This window comes from Athene cunicularia, assembly GCF_003259725.1.
Source record: "Athene cunicularia isolate RWA chromosome Z unlocalized genomic scaffold, athCun1 chrZ_part1, whole genome shotgun sequence".
Classification (NCBI taxonomy): Eukaryota; Metazoa; Chordata; class Aves; order Strigiformes; family Strigidae; genus Athene; species Athene cunicularia.
Genome location: NW_020799142.1, coordinates 22,142,326 through 22,163,306, shown reverse-complemented (window position 1 = coordinate 22,163,306; position 20,981 = coordinate 22,142,326). Strand labels below are relative to the sequence as shown.

The following is a 20,981-nucleotide window of genomic DNA, read 5'->3' as shown; positions in this document are numbered from 1 at the left end:
AAGCTGTGCTGAAGCTATGTTCGCAGTATGTGTTCCTGCCTTCCTTCTCCTTCACTGCAGCAGTAGTTCAGGGACACCTCACCCAAGCATTCCTCTCATGCAGTTACTCTAATCCTGTTTCAGTGTATTGCAGGTACAAATGCTGTGTCCTGTAACTTCAACCAGTGAAATGTTCTGGATTGAAAAGCACTTCTCCTACTACGCCCCAATCCCTTTTCTTTTATCTCATTTTCTTTCCTTTCCTTGAATATTTTTAATCTGTACTTTTTCAGTGGCATGTGATATAGAACAGTTTTCAATTTCCACAGCAGCAAATCTGAGGTGAGGTGGGTGAGGTACCTTTACAAACTGCAGTGAAAAATAGTAGAGGCCATTAGACAGGCTTCTAGCCTTTCAGGGAAACCGTTTAAAGTGTAATTGTTAGGTGCCTCATGCCCCACATCAACACTGAGGACATATTACTTTCTCAGAAAGTACAACTAGTCAGGGTGACTGAACACCGTGACAGCATAGGCTCATTTTTTCTATTGTGAATTTTCCATTGATGTGGTTAAACTGTTGATTTACAGCAGAAGTCACAAAAACAGTGCGTAGGATGTGTGGCAAACAGATGAATACATAAATAAGTAGAACTGGTCTGCAGCAGGAATGCCAGGCCTACACAGGAGATTCCTAAACTCTGTTTACACAATGGCAGTACCTGGGCATGAAACGTGTTCTCGTCTTCCCCCACTTTTCTATCTTAGATCTTCCCTTCCACAACCGAGACACATATTCTACACCCTCATCCTTCTACCTGAAACTACACACAAACTGGAATCCCAATGTGTTCCCTACCTCCTTACAACACAGCTTCAGCTCTACAAAAAAGAATCCCAACTGTCAGAGTCCTCTTTCACTCTGCTTTGGCCCTGATCCTGCACACTCAAGCCAATGCTCAGAGTCTCTGCACTAACTGAATTCATGGAACAGACTGGGAAACAGGGTGCTGCTGGTTCAGCTGCAGTCCAGCAAGTTATAGCTCATCAGCTGACGGACAGTAACTGCCTCTGTGAAGGTTCTCCTCAGCCATGTTATGAGCATGCTAATTACTTGCATGGAGGCACTTTATACTGCAGTTCGGGTGGGGAGCAGGTAGCTTTTCCACAGAACCAACTGCAAGAAAAACTGATAGTCACTGCCATCACAGAAGATAGAACAGCCCAGGTTGCAAGGGACCTCAAAAGATCATCTGCTCCAAGTCTTAGTGCTACATCTCATTTTGAAGTAGGTCACAAACTGCTAATAGTACACATTACTTTTCATCAGCTGCTCTGTATGGGTTTGCACTGCTTATGAACTCTGAGTGCAGATATAGAGAGGTCCTTACATGCTACTAAAGGACAAAATCCATTAAAGTGCTTTTCCCTTCCTGGTCTTTGCAAATTAGTTGGATCTATTAGAATCAGCAACATTTTTCAAGAAATTTCTCAATGCAAAGGACAAGAAACTGAAAAAACCTCGTAAGAGATAGACAAAAATATCTGATGATGGCTTAACTGTACTTGAAATTGTGAAGCCTTGCTAAAATTAGTTCCTGTTGTGTGCATTTCTCATCTGTTGAGAAGTTTGCCATTAAAAGAAGGGGGATGTAATAGAGATTTTTTTGTAAATACTCCCCAGTGCAAAGTACTACATTATTTAAAAAAAAAAAAAAAAAAACAAAACAAAAAAAACCTACAGAATGATATCAGAGATCAGTGTTAGATTATGTCTCACTCAAGTGAACAACATGGCCTTTAGTGAGCTCTACAGTATACCTCCCTCTTTGACACTTCTTATGTTATTCCTGGAACAAGATCAGAAGAAAAGGAGTTCCAGCCTGGAAAGAAAAGACTTTTCTTATCCAGCTCTTCAGTGAGTCAACAGGACTTGCATGAGAAAGTAATCATCTATTTTCTGAAACCTGTTAATGATACACAGATAAAAATACACACTCTTTAGCTGTATGACTGTCTGGGAAAACTGGCTTGACAAAATAAGCCAATAAGGTTTCATTGCAACATAGATAAAATTTCTACCATACAAATGAGGTTAAAGTGTAAAGCACTGATTCATTTTTTTAGTTAACTTGGCCTTTCCCCCTTTAGGTTTCAGAATATAAAATTACTTGTAATACAGCATATATGGTAACTAAAAAGTTAAAGTTTGAGATCATGAGAAAAGACTCTAAAATTATTAGCTGCAGTTATACTAAATAATACCAATTATCACAGAAGCACTGTGAAAGGGTGCAGAGGCAGAATGGTGAAAGATTCATGTCAAGTAAGATTTTAACTTAAGCCTTCATTTTCTCTGGTTCAGATGTTTTCAAATTTGGCACTACTTCTAACAGATACTTTCTTGAGAGCACATAAAGAGGTCAACTGCATGTCTTATCAGGGATTGCTTGACTTACTAAAATTGACCATGGAAATCTGTTTTTGAATTTATTATTTTTTTAAAGTAAACATCTTGTTAAAGCAAAAACAGGCTGACCACCTCTGATTTGATTTGGGCAACAGCTACCAAATGTAGATCTGACCTTCCCCTTCTTAAAAGAAGAAGTCTGAAGGAATGTCGGTAAGAAATCACACAATATTTAGAGCCTAAATTGCTCTTACCTGAAACCTCTTCTTCAAGGTTTAAAAAGTACATTTTGAAGGGTAAAGGCCCTTTGCTACCCACTTCCCAGAGAAAGCTCATGGTAAGTGAGCTAGCTGATACTGAAGTGACACAGACATCAGCTGCAAGTCCTCTGTAAACTGGCACAGAGGATGTGCAGAAGAGCAAACAGTGAGAACAGGACCTTGTCTGGAGCTGGGATGCTTTTTAGGAAACATGGGTTTCTGTTTTGCTTCTTTGCACTAAAAGCAGATGAGACTTGAAGAGCTGATGGGGGTTTAACACATGAGAGGGCAAGAAAGGAAGTTGTTGAGTGCGAAAGCATGGGGTGTCCAGAGAGATGCCTCTCTCCCTCACACAAGGTTTGCACAACTTCTGGTGAGGTATTACAGGTTCTTGCACATTTTTTTTGCCTCCCAGGCAGAGGCAGAGAAGGACCTGTTGAGGAGAAAGGGAAGTCAGGGATGTTTTGTTAAAACTGCCTGTTCCTCTTGCTTTTCCACTTCCTCTTCCTTCTCCTATCAGCAGCTGTGGGGGATGCCGAGGGGGAAGCCAGGCCAGTGGATAATCCCCTGCCCAACCACTTACATAAGGGTATATGGGGAGGAAACTGAAGTGACTTCTTCCTTGAGAAAGTTGTTTCCTCCCTCTCTTCCCATCCAATCTCCCCTTCCCCCAATGCAGGCTCCCTCTCCTCTCTTCCTGGGTGCCAGGACTGACAGCAGTTGCTAAGGCGGCCACCAACACACTCAGGCTTGTGCTGGCTCCAGCCAGGCCTGGGTCCCTCCACGACAGGCTGAGCTCGTCAGGGCCCCATGAGCTGATGGCAGGGGAAGGCAGGGCACAGGCACGGTCACTGCTGAGACACACAGGGGAGAGGGGCTGAGGGAGCGCAATGTCAGAGGGCAGGCGAAAAGCTGTCCATGCTCTCCAGCTGCCAGAGCTCCTTTCCCCATACAAACTGCTCCTGCCCAGCTGCCGTTAGACCTGCAATGCTCCATCCTCCTTCTCACCCTAATCTCTACAGACCTCCCCTCATGTACAGCTGTTAGCAACTTCCCAGCCAGACAAACCACTTGCTTGCCAGAGTCCTTACTTGATTACTTGGTTACTTATTTATTTGCTTGCCTGCCTGCCTGCCTGCCTGCCTGCCTGCCTTACCAAGATGGCTACCAGGTCCTCCCCACATCCCCCCTGCCTCAGGCCAGGTGTTGGTTGCTGCAAACTCAGCCATCACCTCTACATGCACATCACCTGCAACGTAGCTCACTAAATTACCTAATCAAGCTACCACTGCTGATCAGCAGTGGGTAGTTCTCTATGAAGCATGAGTGGTGGGATGTGAGGGGATGTGGCAAGCTCTGTTAATCATCCCAGCCTGCGCTTCATGGGGCTGTGTGTATGCATCAGGGCTCTTCACCGCCATGGTGAACTCTGCATTTCAAGAGGATTTTCTGGTGCCTGTTGGAGGGTTTAGCAAAGGCCTGGTGTTCCCATTTGGTCTGTGTGGGGCATTTTCTGCTGCTGCACTGCTTTCAATTCCCAATAAAGTCCTGTTGCTGAACACACGCAGACAGAACCCAGGAGCACCAAATCAGCAAAAACCACATAGCTTGAAGGGCAAAAAAGCCTAATTCAAAAGGCACTTAACCTGAGCCTCCTGTGTGAGTGAGCTTTGCAGCAAAAGGGGCAGGGAAGAGACTGTGATATGGTGGGGGCATTGAGGGACAACCCAAGGACAGAGCATAGAGGTGGAAGTGCAGGGCAGTGAAGATGAATAATTTGGTGGAATATGACAGTTAATACCCGAATACAAGCTTTGTATTTAAAGAAGAATAACAAGATTTGAACCAACAGATTGTTTTGTACAGCAGGTGGTTTACATGAGCTTTAGATGTCCATGGGAAAGACCGTACTCTGGAAGGAGTGATTTATTACAGTGTTTACATCCAAGCAGAAAATCAGGAGTTTAACATGCACCTGACTATGATGCTCTGGAATACACTGGACTTCCCTTCATCACAGAAATACATCCTTCACAAAGCATAGTCAGGGTAAGGAGACTGACAGCGTCATTTGACTTTTCTTGAATTTGCCAATTCTACCTTTCTCTAGTATAGAAAACTATAAATAGTGAAAACAGATTTCTGCACCCACACTCTTTATTCAGTCAAATATAAATGGAGTAATAATGGTCAATTATTGTTATAAGATTATAGCAATTGAATTATGACAATTTAAAAGAGCCACAGCATTGACTTGGAAGAGCTTTCGGGGAATCCTGAGTGTCAACTGTCCACAAACAGTATCTGGAAAGCCCAGTTGTTCCTGTAAGCATGACAGTGCATGTAGACACAAGAAAATGCTGCAAATTCACTCATAACCACATCAAACTTCTGTCAGAAATATTAAAACCACCTTCAAATGGCAACCCAATGGAAATGTAGCAGAATATTTTTCAGGAAGTCTAGCCCTGTCTGCAGCCACAAAGATAAAATAAACTGGCACTACAAGAAGCGTTCCTTCTCATAACATGCTGTAGAAATTGCAGGCAGAAGCTCCTGCTAGTGTTCAGGAATATCGGATTTTAACTGAAAATCAGGTACTTTCCAAAGTGATGCTGTAACAGGATCAGCATGGCAGCGTGGTGGCACTTTTCCTCAGAACTCCTGACTTGGGGGAGTGGCATAGCATTGCTAAGCAGGACGGATAACTCTGCCTTGCCCTCTGACGAGGCTCACATACTTGAAATGTTATCCCCCCAGGAGCAGCATGAAGCCAGGTAGAATTATACTCTCTCATTACAAGTATGTACAAAGAGATTATCAATGGAGAAATATGTAATTTCTGCTGCTGCTCCTAGTCTGCCACTAGGAGGCAAAAGCCCCATAAGAGAAGGAGTCAGGAAGAGCAGTTCAGGGGAAAAATTGTGCTAACATTGACTTTATCTTGCTGACCACTCCACATATTTGCGTGTGCTATGTATTAAAGACTAACAGACCAACACTATTCTAACTTAGGAAGGAGATTGTCAAAGTTGCATTACTATTAATGCATTTGTCCAAAGGTGCTTTCCTATGTACTTTTCTATATACATATTGTTTAAGGATTACCTGCCTCTGCCAATCATTTGTCTTTTTCTTCTCCCACTCTCACTCACCACTATTTCTGTTATGTTGCCTTTCTTGTTTTGGGATAATGTAATAGACTAAGATCAGTGAAATGAAGCAGGTTGAAAACAACATGGAAAGAAAAAAAGATATTTTTATTTTGTACCATGTCACTTCAGTTTATGCTACCTCCAACAATGGTTCTGACACAGCTGCGGAAATAACAATATCCAGAAAATTATATTCTTTGTAAGCATTGAATTGGAAAGCCAGAGGTGTTCAGATGGGAGTGCCCAATCTTTCAAAGCGTTTCAGACCACAGGACATCAGAAGATGAAATATACCATGAAAAGATGGGACTACCATGGCAGAGAAACTCAGTGAGGCTTTTTCTCCCTTTTTTCTTTCCTCTGATTTTTACAAATTTAATTCCTAGGCAGCCACTTTTACCAAAGGTACACGGAAACAGAAAGTTGAATAAATGCTCTGTTAAAAACACTGAAGGCTGCAGTCATAAAAGTCGCACATGGGATCAATAACACACCGTTGCTATGCTTGGATTTAGACGCTGTTTGTTGTCTACACAGAGTCTGGAATGGCATGCTTATATGTGAGAAGGCATTATAATTTATATTCTTGTCTTGCTTGAATATAACTTTGTGATTTTGTTGCTGCTGCTGCTGTTGTTTTTGTGAAAAATAAAAATGGCAAAACATCTATAAGTTGCTTTCAGGCTTGTCAGTCCTGTTCCTTAAAATATTAATTCCTTCAGATTCTTTCTTCACCTAAAAATAGCTAATTCCCCTAAATCACTCACAAACATCCTTCATAGAAATAAGTAGAGAAAACAGGATCCAGGAAGCTGTTGCACCTCCAAGTGTAAAATGAAGCATATGGTAGACATCGCAGATGGGCAAATTTTGCAGCAATTTCACAGCATAAACAGTTATTTTCATTGTGTTTGTTGCCATTTATATTCTTAGCAGCATTCTACCACCTAGTGATATATTTATTTCTGAGTATTGGATGAAAGAGAAGATGACAGGAACTGTCTAGCATTCAGAGTTGCAAAGATAAGCTCATTCTTTGATCATTGCATGATTTCTCTAGCATTGATACTGTGTGCAAACACTTGCAATGGTGTTTACCCACACAAAATGACTATATTGCTACAGTTAGCACCTTAAAACAGTCATGAAGGCCATATAATAGAATAGGAACAGTCATGAAGTCTCATCTGCCTTAATAGTATATGCTTCATCGTCAGTGATGATTGTATATTTTCACAAATAAATGTGATTTTATAAATAAAATACAGTGTTTAGCAAAATGAATAGCATAGAGGACTGCATTAGTCCCTCTAAAAAAAACCCAACTTTGTGTTATGTAACAAACAAAAAAAATCGTAATCATTGGCTAATGGCAAATATAAACTATGTGGCAGTGTTTTTAACTCACAGAAGCTCCATCCAGCACTCTAATAAGCTTATGAACTAAGATAGAAGTGTTTGTAAAACTAAGCTGGAAGTATCAGGCATTTCCAATGCTTTATTTTGACACCCAAAAATGTTTCAAAAAAATACTAAGAAAGTTGGACAGAAGGAGAAGTGATAGACAATAAGGAAGACACACAATTTTGCTTCTGCAATCTCATCCCTGGGCAGAGCTTCAGCAGCTTCACTGTGCTGTATTTAGTAGAGGGTTCTGCCTTCATGGTTTGGGTTTACCTTCAGCACAAACACAGGTCTAGAATTTCTTGTGAAGCTTATTTTCTCAATATCGGTTTTCCTACCCTATATCATCCTTCAACATCTTTGATCTGTGCAATGAACTCACAGGCAGAAGGGCACAAGAAATGCTTGATCATAGTTTTTTTTTTAAAAAAAAACCCTCCACACAGCAAAAGCTTAAAAAACTGGCCAGCAGAATTTCCTGAGATCCCCCTGGCAAAGGTGGGAGCAAGCAAACACATTAGCTGACATCTGATGAGTGGGAATGTATGCAGTGATTCTTGATGGTAGCAGGGGACTAGACTTGATCACCCAAGAGGGTAGTCCACTCTTATCTTTACACTTGTAATTATCACATGCATTTCATTAGCCACTATTTGGTAAAGACTCAAGCTTTGTATGCACCAATTTGTATGCACCAATATAGTTTCACAGGACCCTGCAATATAGGGTAAATGCAATACTTTAAATGTCACGTGGTGAGCACTGCTGATGGCAGCAGCCAAACGGTCTGAACACATTTTAGTTCCCTTTTCCCCTACCGTTTCTTGCCTAATATCCTGAGGAGAGCAGTTTTCTCTACCGATCATGATAATGAAACTCGCACGCAACATTCTTAAGCAAGCCCTCGGTAAGAAGCAGAACTCCTCTTAGCAAACAGACCAGGCTGTTAAGGTAATATACCTTGGATTGTCTCTTTGAGGGAGCCAGTTTTTCTGCCTTTATCAAAAATATTGGAGAACTTTGGGGAATCCAGGTAAATTGTTGTACATGTTTGTCTTAGAAATAAAGATGCAAATTTCCAGGAGAAATAGAATCAGTACAAGGTATTACAATATAACCTCATATACCTGGAAATTTTAATTGTAGATCTTACAATTACTTGTGGAGCTGAAAAGATGCCTAGCTGAAAAAAATGGACTTTCCTCTCTCAAAGTTTTGTGTTTGGTTCCTTAAAATTTTACTAAGAGCAGACCTAATTTAAGTGACCTTTGAATTTTTAATAATAACATAAATGGTATCACTTAAAGGCAATTATTTTCTAGTAATTCCTTTTGCATTATCTGTAGTTGGTTGGTTGGTTGGTTGGTGGGTGAGGTATTTTTTAATATACCATACTCTGGGTCGAGATATCAGTTTATGTATTTTGTTTATAATGAGTCACAGAAAACATTTTTCTTTCCAGCTTTTCCTTCTGGATTCAGAATGGTACTCAATGTCTTAAAGCTGTACAAAATTTCCATTAAAATCATATGAGATCTTGAAATTCTAGAAGTAAGGGTAGGAACTTTACAGTTTCAGGAACTCAAGTTCTTCCACAAGACTTGGAGATGTTACATTATCTTTAGTGGAATAACCAGAGTCAAATCAAGGATGTTAATAAGGCAGTCACTGTATACAATATACATAAACAGGGTTGTGAGTGAAGAGAGATCTGCCAGCTTCATTTCTGGGCAGACTCACTAAAAAAATGTGGATTACTTTAAAGCTGTTGATTAGCATATGAGAAAAATAATTTTAAAAGCCCAAAATATTAAATATCATTAAACTCCGTGTTTATATAAAGCCACATTAAAAGAAAAAAATAATCCTTTTTCAGGACGGGATATTAGTTAGTCTGTTTTTATTGGACAGAACTTCTGTGTGGAAAATTTAAGTTCCCAGGCTTCTGTTGTTACAGACTGAGTTGCTAATGGTTGATAGTTTTTCTGATTTTGATGTAGATAGGTACCAAAAAGAAGCAAGAAAATAAAAGTAACACTTTATGTTGGACATAGGGTGAGTAAGGACATAGGGTGAAAAGACGACCATGCATGGACAGATGCTTTGGCCTCATGCATAGGCTGTGACAGCAATACTTTGGGACTAATCTGGGATGTCATCTGGCTGTTCTGGTTAAGCCTTATGCCTCCACTAGTCCTGGTCTCAAACTGACCCGGAGTGGGGGAACAATATTCTCCTCTCATATTCCTGCAATATGAAGTAGTTGGTCTTATGATTAGGTAGAAGATGAGAAAAAGTGACAAGAGAGGGGCAACAAAGGTGTAGAGGAATGCACAGTGGAAAAGATACAGAATACAGTGTGATCAGGCTGGAACACTGTCTTGTCTAAATTTGACACTGTGCATCCTCATCAGTGTTCTGGGTTCATCTTGCTGGTGTTAGAGGGATGCTTGAAACGATTCTCTCAGGATAACATTCAGGCATCTCACTGGCAGATTCCTTAGACTTCTGTCTATCCTGTCCATCCTAGAGATCTGCCTTACAGAAAACCCCCATACACCAGAATAGCCTGCCTATTCATTGTTTAGTATCTGATGAGGACTCATTCCTCTTGTATACCAACCACTGTATTAGCAAATCTTTTGGTTTGAGCAGATGCTGTCTTTCTGCCTTCTTTTTGTATTTCTGCTACCTACATTCATAGGCACAGAGTACTGCAACATCTTAACTCCACTTTCCAAATGCTGCACTCACTGTTAGGTAGAGTCTTCTTTAACTAGTAATTAGAACTACACCCAAGGGGATGAAAAGCAACTTGGAAATGATTTAGTTCGGGTGGTAATTCTGAAATCTATCTGTCTGGAAAAGGAAATGGTCAGCCAATATTTATCACAAATTTAGAATGGCACTAGCATCTTGTGCAAGCAGCAAAACTCCCTCAAATCCTCAGAACTTCAGTAGAAGCTAAACCAGGCCTTTATAAAGTTGCCAAATAATTATCAGATCTGTATTTTTCTATAACTTCCATGTAATTTTTCTTGCCTTTCAGTCCAGTTCCTTATTCCTTATATCCTGTCCATGGGTTAGAGCTCAGTTCCCTTATTGGTTATCAGCTTGTCTTTCACTGTCACAGAATTCATGAGTATAAACAATTCTTAAAGGGACAGCTTTATAATATTTATTGCATTGCTTTCCAGCAGACTCATCAAGACCTGATTCTGATAAAAGACAGTGTTTTTAAAAGGCCTGTTTAGACCATATCACTTGGGAATAGAAAGGAAAAAGTTACAGATCAGAAATGAAAAGATGGGTTTTTTCCTTTATAAATCAGATCTGCACATATTTTGAAGAACTGCATAATTCCTCGTACAGTCAACAGTTACATATATTTCATTTGCATAATCAAGGATTGTATGCATACATGTCTGCTCTTTCTTTCATTGATCCAGTATTGTTTGAAGAAAGGGCAACCACAAGGGAAAGTTGAAATGAAGTGATTTTTTTGGCCTCACCAAGACTGGAAAGTAAATCATGAGAGCATATCTATGCTAAAACAAACAAACAAACAAACAAACCAATTTTTTTTAATCAGGCTGCTAGTTGTAGCTGGAATATTCACAGTAAATTCAGGAGGAATATGGTTGGAACCTCTATATTTCTTGTGTTCTCATTACACTGTACTTATGTACAGAAATGTGGAGTTATATTGTAAATAATGGAGAATTGCACTCGTTTATACTGAGGTGTAATTAAGATCTAGTTGTGGAAGAATTCTGTACAAGTGTATCTTGGTATCGGTGAGTCTCTGCTGAAGACAGTGGAAGGCTGGGAAAGCACTGCATATACAAATATCCTTGATGATATGGCATGGGAGCTAAAATCTGGGTATTTTTCTAAATTTGAGCAAACACATTTGAATAATGCAACTATCTCATATCAAAGCAAATGTTAGTGTGCACTGCTGCTTCCAGTTCAAATCAGAAGCTGAAAAACCAAAATTTTGCACTGAGTTTCCCAATAGTTCACAAAGAGAAAGTTGAGAAAATAACCCAAATATTTCTTGCGTGACACTCCTCTGTCCCACAGACACTTTGCACTTTAGAGGGGAAGGGCAGAGTGAACAATCTCACTTCAGAATCTTTTCAAGTTCCCATTTAACGATTTACAACCTATTGTATGTGCTAATAGAATAGGTAACTGCTGTCGCTTCTGGGAAAGGAAACACAGAAATTGCGGCTATTACTCGATGAGCAGGACCACAAAGATTCTCTTTTTCCCAGTTCCCCAAATGTCTACCTGGCCAGTCAAGTTGTACATTAAAATCCACAATATGGCTTCTAGTATAATGTAGCTTACGAAAGCAGAAACTGCTAACATACGTTAAAAAAGAAAGAAAGAAAGAAAGAAAGAAAGAAAGAAAGAAAGAAAGAAAGAAAGAAAGAAAGAAAGAAAGAAAGAAAGAAAGAAAGAAAGAAAGAAAGAAAGAAAGAAAGAAAGAAAGAAAGAAAGAAAGAAAGAAAGAAAGAAAGAAAGAAAGAGAAAGAAAGAAAGAAAGAAAGAGGCAGAAAGATTTCACAGGATTTCTTACTCTCTTCTGATTCTTGGTGTTAGCTTTACCACTTACTACTCACTTGTAAGTAAATGAGAGAGGCTACATGGCTGATTGTAAACTCTTCTACATGCCCAAGAGCTTTATACTGTTGAAGAGCTTGTAAATCTGCATGAGCTTGTATATCTGCATGACTAGGGCAAGATTTGTACAAAGTACTGGGAAGAAATTTATTAAAAGAAATCCATTGATAATCCTAACATAGCAGCAGTGAACGGTTCAGTACATTTGAAAGCATGTGTGAATGTAACTGATCTTGCTATTGCAAAGATTTGGAAAACATCTCAGAAACTATGTGTCTTAACAAGAAATGTTTCTTCAAAGACACATTTTCAGCTTCCTAAAGGTCTACATGCTGAATGTATTTTGTCTAGAAGTTTCGCATTGCTGTAGTTTGACACAGTATTTTTTCTTAAATTTCAGATGGAAGAGGTAGCAATTTATTGCTCTAACTTTCAAGAGAAATGAGCCACTGAGTTTGTCAAGCAGCTGATCAGATTGTAATTAGTAAATTCTGAAGACTTCAGACACTGGGGTAAAGTTGTAGTATCTCTGATGGTTTAGATTTTGTTACAGAAGTTAAAAAAAAAAAAAAAAGTACACATTAGAAAATCAAAAGAGATCAGAGGCAAAAGGCTTTGTTATTCTCTCCGACATTGCAATTAGCTTAACTTTCTGTTTAAGTGGGTAAAATCAGTGCTTTGAAAGGTATTGCAGGAGAAATCGTGAATAATTAGTGATACATATACATATGTCTGCAGTGTAGTTGTGTGTGTGTGACTGCACATGCATCAACCAGCAGTAGATGGCTTAAACATGATAATCTCCATAGCAAATGTGTACTTCCTCCCTTCCCTATATGTGCAAAAGAGATAACAATATGGTGCTCTAAGTTTTGTATATGTTTATTTTGTTTAGGCTTCATTTATTGTAAGTAACTTTGTAGTATAATACAAACAGTTTGTAAAGACTGAATTTCCTGGTGATACTGAAAGACTGGGGAAGTTAACTTTAAATTGCAGAAGTCACAGGTAAAACTGTTTCAACAAAACAGGCAATTCATGTAGTGTGATACAATCAAAGGGAAGGCAAAAGGAGCAAAATCTCAATTTAGAAGCGTTTGTTAATGAAGTAAAAAAAATTACTGTACACCTGCTGAACTGTATCGAGTGAAGACACCGTTCTTCCACTTTTCTAAAATTTTTTCATATGCCTATTTATTGTGCTTTGTAGTGATACTCCTTTGTTTCCAAACAAATGACTCAGAGCCCTTCCTTGTTATAACATCCCTGCTTTGTACCATTAGTTTTATATTTTAACCTACACACACAAACAGATCCCACTCAAGTTGTGAATCAGATAGGCCAGTTTATCTGCCATAGCTGCACCCCTGTTGACACTGTTGGCTGGGAAAGGTCTCCCTCTTACAGAGGGCTCCTGGAACTCAGAGGTCATCGCAGCCCAGCACAGTGGGACCAGCTCACTCCTCTTTGCCCCCATCCTTCACTGCTCTGTGTTTTGAATAGTACTGAATTCAAATATATTGAGCTTTTGCTCTAAGCTGTATTAAAGTCTGGTCCTGAAAGGTATGAAATAGGGCTGACCAATTAAAACATTTTTGAATGAAGCTGGGTGTTATCCATTTGGAATTGTTCAACAACTTCTTTTTTTCCCCCCAAGAAGTAAATTACCTTTGACAATATCTGGGTGCATTAATGTAATTTTTTCTTGTTTTACTCCACACATTTTTGTTTTCTATCCGCACATGCACATTTTTTTCAGATACGAAATGGAGAAGACAAACAAGTGCAAAGAGAGGGCGGGGGGAGCAGCAAGGAAGAAAATTGCTGAGAAGGGAAAGAAAAACACCCAAACCAGAAGAATTTCTGCTTTCACAAAGGAACTTGCAGTTCTCCAAAGAGTTGGCAGGAATAATGCTAGTCTGGCACACAATCCAGGTTCTAGTAGAGCCTATGCTTCTCACTGCAGGACGCTCTTATTTTTAGGGATACATTAATTTTAAAGTAGAATGTATTTTTTTATATTTATTATGTGTTCAGTTCCCAATTCCAGAAATAAACAGAAATTATAGTATGCCCAAAAGGACCCTCATGACCACTCTCTAAAGGCAGTGCCTGCACTGAAAATTTTAGATTTTATAACCACAGCAAGGACATAACAAAATGCTCAGCTTCTCTAACCCTACAGGAAGATGTACTACAGTATCTCCACAGCCAATCAGCAGTACTACAAGCCTCAGACCAGGAAACTCTTCACAGTACAGTATGTGTGAACACTGCAACGGAGACTTTCTCATTGCTGCTTTTTCTTTTTCTCTGTATGCTTATAGGATGACAAGACAGATGTGAAGTCCCTCATGGAGAAATTTAACACGGGTCACAACCCCACAGAAGATGCTTCTAGTAACAGTCGAGCCTTCAAAATCCCAGGACAACCTAGCCATACAGGATTACAGACAAGGAAAGCAGCACTCGAGAAATTTGCAAGTCAAGGAAATGCAACTGCTCTCTCAGGACCCAGTACCTTTCACAAACCTGTTCATCTGAAGCCTCCTCTGGGGGTCAAGCCTTCAACTGATGATAAAACAGAGAAGGATCCAAAGCCCCCATATTTGAAACCAGTGGCACAAAGGTTTGGGGTTCAGCTTCAGGCAACTAACAGAGAAAATGATGGAAAAGCTGGATGCACTAAAGCCCCCACTAAAACCAGTGACTTGGCAAAAGAAGAGCCAAAGCCTCTGTATCCAAAACCTACAGGGAACAAGTTCCTTAACCTTGCTTCTCAGGAGAAAGAAAAAAGCCCTCTGGGAACAAAATCAAATTCAAATTTTGCACCACATGAGAGTGAGGCAAAGCCAGCATTTTCAAAAGTAGCTGGAGTTAAGGAAAAGTTCATGTCTGCAACACAAGAAAATGAGCCCAAGACTTTCTCTAAGCCACCCCTTGCACAGAAACCATCTCTAAACCATGAGGTCACCCACAACGAAGACACTTCTAATAAAAATGTGTTTCTGCAAAAAGGACCTAGACCAAATATACACTCATTTAAAGCAGCAAAGGAAATGGATGAAAATAGTAAGTGTGCTGTCGAAGCTGCAGGCAGTCATTTTTCTAACATGGCTCTGAAGCCTACTGGCCGCTGGTCCAGCTCATCTCAAGGCACCCCCGAAAATGTGGATGAAAAGACTGAAGAAAAGGGAATGAGTGCTGCCAAGAACATCTTTCTCAACAAAATCATCCAGGAAGAATCAAGTTCTTCTTCTCCTAAATTCAATAAGACAAACACAGTGCTTAATGCAGGAAGGCCATCAGGTGGATCACAAGAGAAAGAGGATGGGGACAGGAGCTCAGGAACCCCCAAGCGGAAGGCCTTGCCCCCACTGTTCAAGCTGGGCCAGCCCCCACAGAAACCCAGCAGACCCCCCAGCGTGGACCTGGAAAGGTTCCGGCAGAGCAATCCAAAAGACAGTGAGTTCTCTCTGATCTTGCTTTCTTGGGTATTGGGGTTTTTTATGCATTTAGTACCTGATTCATTTAAGATGGAATCCCCTCTTCTGTTCAGAAATAACTTGAGACTTGTGCATCAGACAACCCCTTAAAGTTTTAACCTATACTTGTGCCTCTTCTGTACAGGACAGAAAGTAAAATTATATTCTCTCTCCCTCAGCAATAAAGTGTAGGACGAATGCTTTCTGTATTGGGTTTATTTGTTTTTCAAAACTACTTAGATGTACCTATAACCTGTGTCAGGGAATTTTAATTATTTTTCTCAACAGAAATTTAAATCCTGACTTCCTATAAATGAGATGTTGATGTGTGTCCTGTTCTCAATAGTAACTTCCTGGGCACAGATTGAGGGCCACCAAAATGATATACTACAACCTGTCGTAACCACACTTTTTTTTTTTTTTTCTTTTTTGCCTTTCGCAATGACTAATCACAGCATGACCCTATAAATTTTTGTATTTTAAAGTTTGCTTAGAAAGTTAAAATTGTAGAATCAATTGTTCCCACATGGAGCTGCATCAATTTTATACCCAGATCTGAATCCAGCCTTCTAAAGCATTTCTTGGACTTAGTGTTTTCTGCTAGTTTTGCATGACTTCAGTAGTTTGGCAGTTAGTATCATCCGAAGCTCTGCCTCACTATTGTTGTGAAGAACCAAGCCTTTGAACTTTCTGCTGGTCATCATCTGTGCATGAATATTAAGGCTTGTCACCAGGTTTGTGTAAAATTTGAGATGGCCTTGTGTGTGATGAGAGATTCTGTAAACACATTTAAAATATCTGGGAGGACACAAATCCTTGTGAAAAACAGAAATTGCTCTGACTCCACTCACGCAGACAGTTCTGCTTCAACAGGTTCTTTTCACCACCTAAGACAAGTTGCAACAACAATATAAGCTGTTTCTGAGGCACTTAAAATATGCCCTTGAAGATCTCATGTAAAAATGAAGTTTCCTAAAGTTAGATTCGTATATCCACTGTTATCTTCTTGAAGGGAAGATAAGTTTTGAGGAGGTTCTGAATGTCCTTACTTCTCTCCTAAATCACCTGTATTTCAAACTTTTGGGTTAAGGTGTTCCTCCAAAGCTTTTAGGCACTCTTTGACAATTCTAAAAACTTAAAGTCAACAACTCCAGTTGGAATGGGTGATGCAATACAAATTTTATAGTAGCTGAAGGAGGCTTTGTCTTTTTTCTTATAGTACCAGGTACTAGGATCTATGATTGCATAGGAAATTAAAATCAAAGTTTTAAGTTGTATGGGTCCAAAGGAAAGCTGTTCTTGGTCTTGGTGCATGAAAGAAACAAGCGCAAAAATAAAAATCAATTATTGTGTTAAATGTTTATGTTTGGGGTTGTGTTTTTTGCTGCTTTTTTTTTTTTCCTTTAGTGCACTGTTGTGTGCACTGAGCCAAGGAAGCAAGTAATATATTTAATCCTCATATATATTTTCATAACTCAAGTAATTCTAACCAGTTATGTCCTGCAACTAATTGTGTCAGGTGATATACACAACTAAGTAATTTTTGATGAGGGGCATTTCACCCATGTTAATCTGCCTTAACCATCTCTCTTAGATTTAATTAAACAGATCAAACTTTGACTCTTATAGTTTCAGTGTAGTCAGTGGGAACGGGAGATGCCCAATGTATCTGATGACAGATGCTCTGAATAACTCCACACTGAGCATGTGCAGCACATCAGGTACATTCATATAATTTAATTGATACAGAATTTGTCCTTGTGCCTTCCATATTTAGAATACAGTATGGCTTGTGCTTCAGCAGTTTTGAATGCACATAAGACTGGCCTTCCTGAGATAGAAGACATTCAAAAGGGTTATTACCAGATGAAAAAGCTGAGACCTGGATTCTTCTAAAGACAAAAAACACACTAAAAACACAGCATGCATGCAACTATATATTCTGTTATTATTAATTCCACTCAAAAATTACAAGCTTATCAGTAACATAAAATGTACTTTCTTGTCAGCTACTACATTCTGATTTTCCTGCATCACCCTACAGTTACAGAAATATTCTCACAAATCCATGATCAGGGCCAAATCTTCAAATGATGTAAATTTGTGTATCTCTTTAAAAAAAAAATATGCCAATATACAACAATCTGAGCAGCTGCCCCTTCTCCATAGAGCACTGTTCAACATGACTGGCTTTACTTGAGTCCCCAGAACAGTCTCAAAATGGAAAAGTGGCATCTTCAGCAAATTACACCAGCATATGTTTTGATTAAATAAAACCAGTAAGAAGTCCAGAGAAAGGCTAGAAATAACCAAAATCACAATTAATATTTTTAAAAATATTTATTTTTAGTTTATTTTTAAGTAACTAGTGGAGGAATTATTTATTTGTTTGTTGTTTATTCAATTATTACTTTTTTTTTTCCTGGTTTCTGTACAGTTATAGACACAAAGCATTTTTACATCCTCTTAAAACTGAGGATTAGAAATATTTATCCTATGCATTCAAAATGAATGCTGTGAACAGGGCTGTAAGGATAATACCAGAACTTTTGTCAGAAAGAGGATCTCTGGTTAGTTGTCACTAACCAGAACTACTGCAGCCACTGGCCTAGATGAGTTCCACTGGAAACAGGAGCTAAGGATGGAGCTGCCCAGTGTGGTGGCACAGGCTGTTCTCTCAGACATGTTGCAAAGTACACACCCAACTAAATAGGACTGAAGGGACAGACAAAGTCTTATCTACTTCACAGTCTTTGGGTCAGGGCAAGACTGAAAGTTTTAGAAACCACATCAATAAAAAGCTGTACCTAGTGGCTCTGAAATTGAGCTTTTCTCTGTAGAGCTGGCATGTAGACCTTGATGTTCTATTAACTTTAATTAATGCAGCTCATTTCTTTGTGACCATAACTCTCCATAGAACAGTTCTGGTGGAGAGACTAGGTGTTCTAGCATGAATCCTGAACAAATGCATTTTCAGATCAACAAAGTTATTCATCGCTGCTGGGTTTCTTGGAACGTTAAACTGAAAATTTTTTTTTTTTTTTTTTTTTTTTTTTTTTTAAACTGTCATTTCAAGAATCAAAGTCATGCCAGGAAGATGCCACCCCCACAACACAAATTCTTCCTGTTCATTACTTGGTCCTGATAAACAGCAGTTTGCCATAGTTGCTTAATTTGCTGCTGTGATTCAGATGCTGAGTAAAAAGAAGAACAAGCAAATGGAAATGGTTTTCCCATCCAACAAAACTTTCTGAGATCTAATCTTAGGGGGTTTTGATTTGTACTAGGGCAAAAGTTAGGCTTTGTAAGAAGAGAAGAGAAAAGTTCCACACATGGCGGTTGTTATATTTGTGTTAGGAACACGTCTGGGGTGCAGAAAACCTTGTATTACCCAATTTAAACCAGGAGTCTGAACTGACCTTTCTCAGAAGTATCAATTCACCCCTGTTTTTTTGTTTATTCTTCTTTTCCATGAAAGCTGCTTTACTATTTTTTCATAATCAAGTATTCAGTGGGCATGAAACAACTTTAGACGTCAGATGCTGAAGGGCTTGCTTTAGATGCAGCAGTCTCAGTCATGTGTGGGAGAATAATTCCACCATGCCTGCATGAATACTGAAGGATGCTGGTTTGTTGCCGGCCTTGTTTTGGATTAGAAATTTTCACCCTGTTCTGAAAAACCTTTTTTGACAAAACTTCTGTAGATGCAAGTGCCTTGCAGAGGAAACTTTGACTATTGATGCATTACTATTTTCCAGTGAAGACAGGCTTTAAGAAATTCCTGTCTGGGCCTGTGAATACAGGAGACTCCAATAAATTTCTATTTTATATCCCATTACAGCAATTTTCCCTGAGAGTAGATCATATTTATGTCAGCTCAGAATCAGTGAGATGCATGTGCTTTCTAGATTCAGGAAATGATACTAACGATACTATTTCATAGTAAACACCTGAACTGCAAACAAGGCTTTGTGAGAAAAAAGAGAAGCAATATAATTTTGCTGACAGCTTTCTATGTGAGGCCACCACCATATCGTTGCTTTCAGAGGAGAACTGCACCTAGGCTGACCTCAGTGGGGTCATCTCTGTACAGATGGCCACCCACATAAAGTCAGTTGAAGGCTCAGAGTCCGTAGTGCTTTAAACACCTCTGAACACCTTGTGAACCGTGCAGCTTCAGCTAGAGACAATATTTTGAGCTGTACCGGGAGAAACAGAAGGAAACTCTACTGAATCTAAGAGAAAAGAACACATGTAAGAAAATTTGGGTTATGTTTGTGTCTGCAGTCCTTGTTGAGGTTCTGTTCTGTGGTGGATTGTGTTCCCACACAGTGACATGGGTATTTGAGTTGGGTAAGACAACCAGTTGAGAAAGGAGAAATTAAAATCTGTGGTGCATTGTCAAAGTTATCACAACACTCTGTTGGCAAATTACTTAACAATCAAGTACCACTCCCAAGGATAGTAAATGTCTTAACTGTCTTTGTAAAGCTCCTCAGAACCAGTGAGTTGTTGCTCTTACTTGATGGCAAGATGAAAGAGCAGCTTCCAAAGTTATAAAGAACAGGGGATTTTTTTTTTTTTTTTTTTTTTTTGTCACAGGATGTCAGGTCTGTTTACTGCAGAATCTGGACTTAAAAGGTCAATGTAGGCTTTCTTTTTTTTACCTCAGTGCTATATTGGATAAGTTATGAAACAGCTCAGTGTTAAGGTGAAAGGGGATAAAAAGAATTGTTACTTGAGTCAAATCATCTATTTCTAAGACAGATGAAACTAAAAGTAGGTGATAATATCAAACAACACTGTACAGGGTGAGGTGGGGGTAGCTGTGTAATGATGTGATGCCTCTGTTTGCACGGGTGAACTTTAGCACACCATAAAACCCTGTGCAGCTCAAGAAAGTTTTACAATTATAATTTCAGAATAGCATGATAATTATGTGCAACATAGTGCCTGCAGTTTGCTATATGTAGCTAAAATGTTGAATTTTAAGCAATATCTAAAAGATACTGAAGTGAGACTATTCATGGAAATTTGAAGACCTTCAAGGCTTTTTACCTAGTATTTTATTAGATTTCATTATGTTGATGTCTATTATTATTGGTCCCCCATACATTTACCTGAAAACTATGGAAATGAAGTTGAAATTATGTTCACACAGATCTACCAAGGACTTTGCTGGATCTGCCTGAAAGCAACTACAAAATATGGATGAGTATTTGTATGTAGTTTTTAGTGGAAATGAATGTAAAAGCTCTTCAACTTTCCTCTAAGGACACTCCTCTCTCTCCTTCTCTGAATGAGAAAAACCAAATTACTCTTTCAGCAGCATTATTCTGAAATATTTTACACCTCTGAGAAATGACATAATCAATTTTTGAAGTTCCTAGAACTGAAGAATGATGCTCAGCTGAAATACAATCAGAGTTGTGCATTTATCATGAAAATCAGACCACAGCATATGAAATCTCACACAATATACATAGTCTGGTACAACTGCAATTATATCATCTGTGCAGGTCTCACCCGAAAGGAGTTGTGTTACTCATAGGATTGGTATAAGGTCAGTTTCAAAAAAAGAGGTTTTAATTAGTTTCTAATTTCTGTATTATTTGTTTGGCCATCTTTCAATAGCTCAACCTGTAACTTCCAAAAGA

The 20,981-nt window shown here is 39.1% G+C and overlaps 1 protein-coding gene across 2 annotated transcripts in view; it reads left to right on the top strand.

The window, feature by feature from the left end:
• FYB1 (FYN binding protein 1) overlaps positions 1-20,981 on the top strand; it is a 75,088-nt gene that overhangs the window by 16,480 nt on the left and 37,627 nt on the right. Inside the window, exons 1-2 of one of the 2 annotated variants that reach the window (XM_026865988.1) lie at positions 8,091-8,158; positions 14,167-15,304. In XM_026865988.1, the coding sequence (XP_026721789.1) occupies positions 14,194-15,304 (1,111 nt within the window). In that variant the 5' untranslated portion in view covers positions 8,091-8,158; positions 14,167-14,193. Of the gene's footprint in view, positions 1-8,090; positions 8,159-14,166; positions 15,305-20,981 lie in introns of those variants that run through there. The other variant, XM_026865987.1, reaches the window with a different exon arrangement.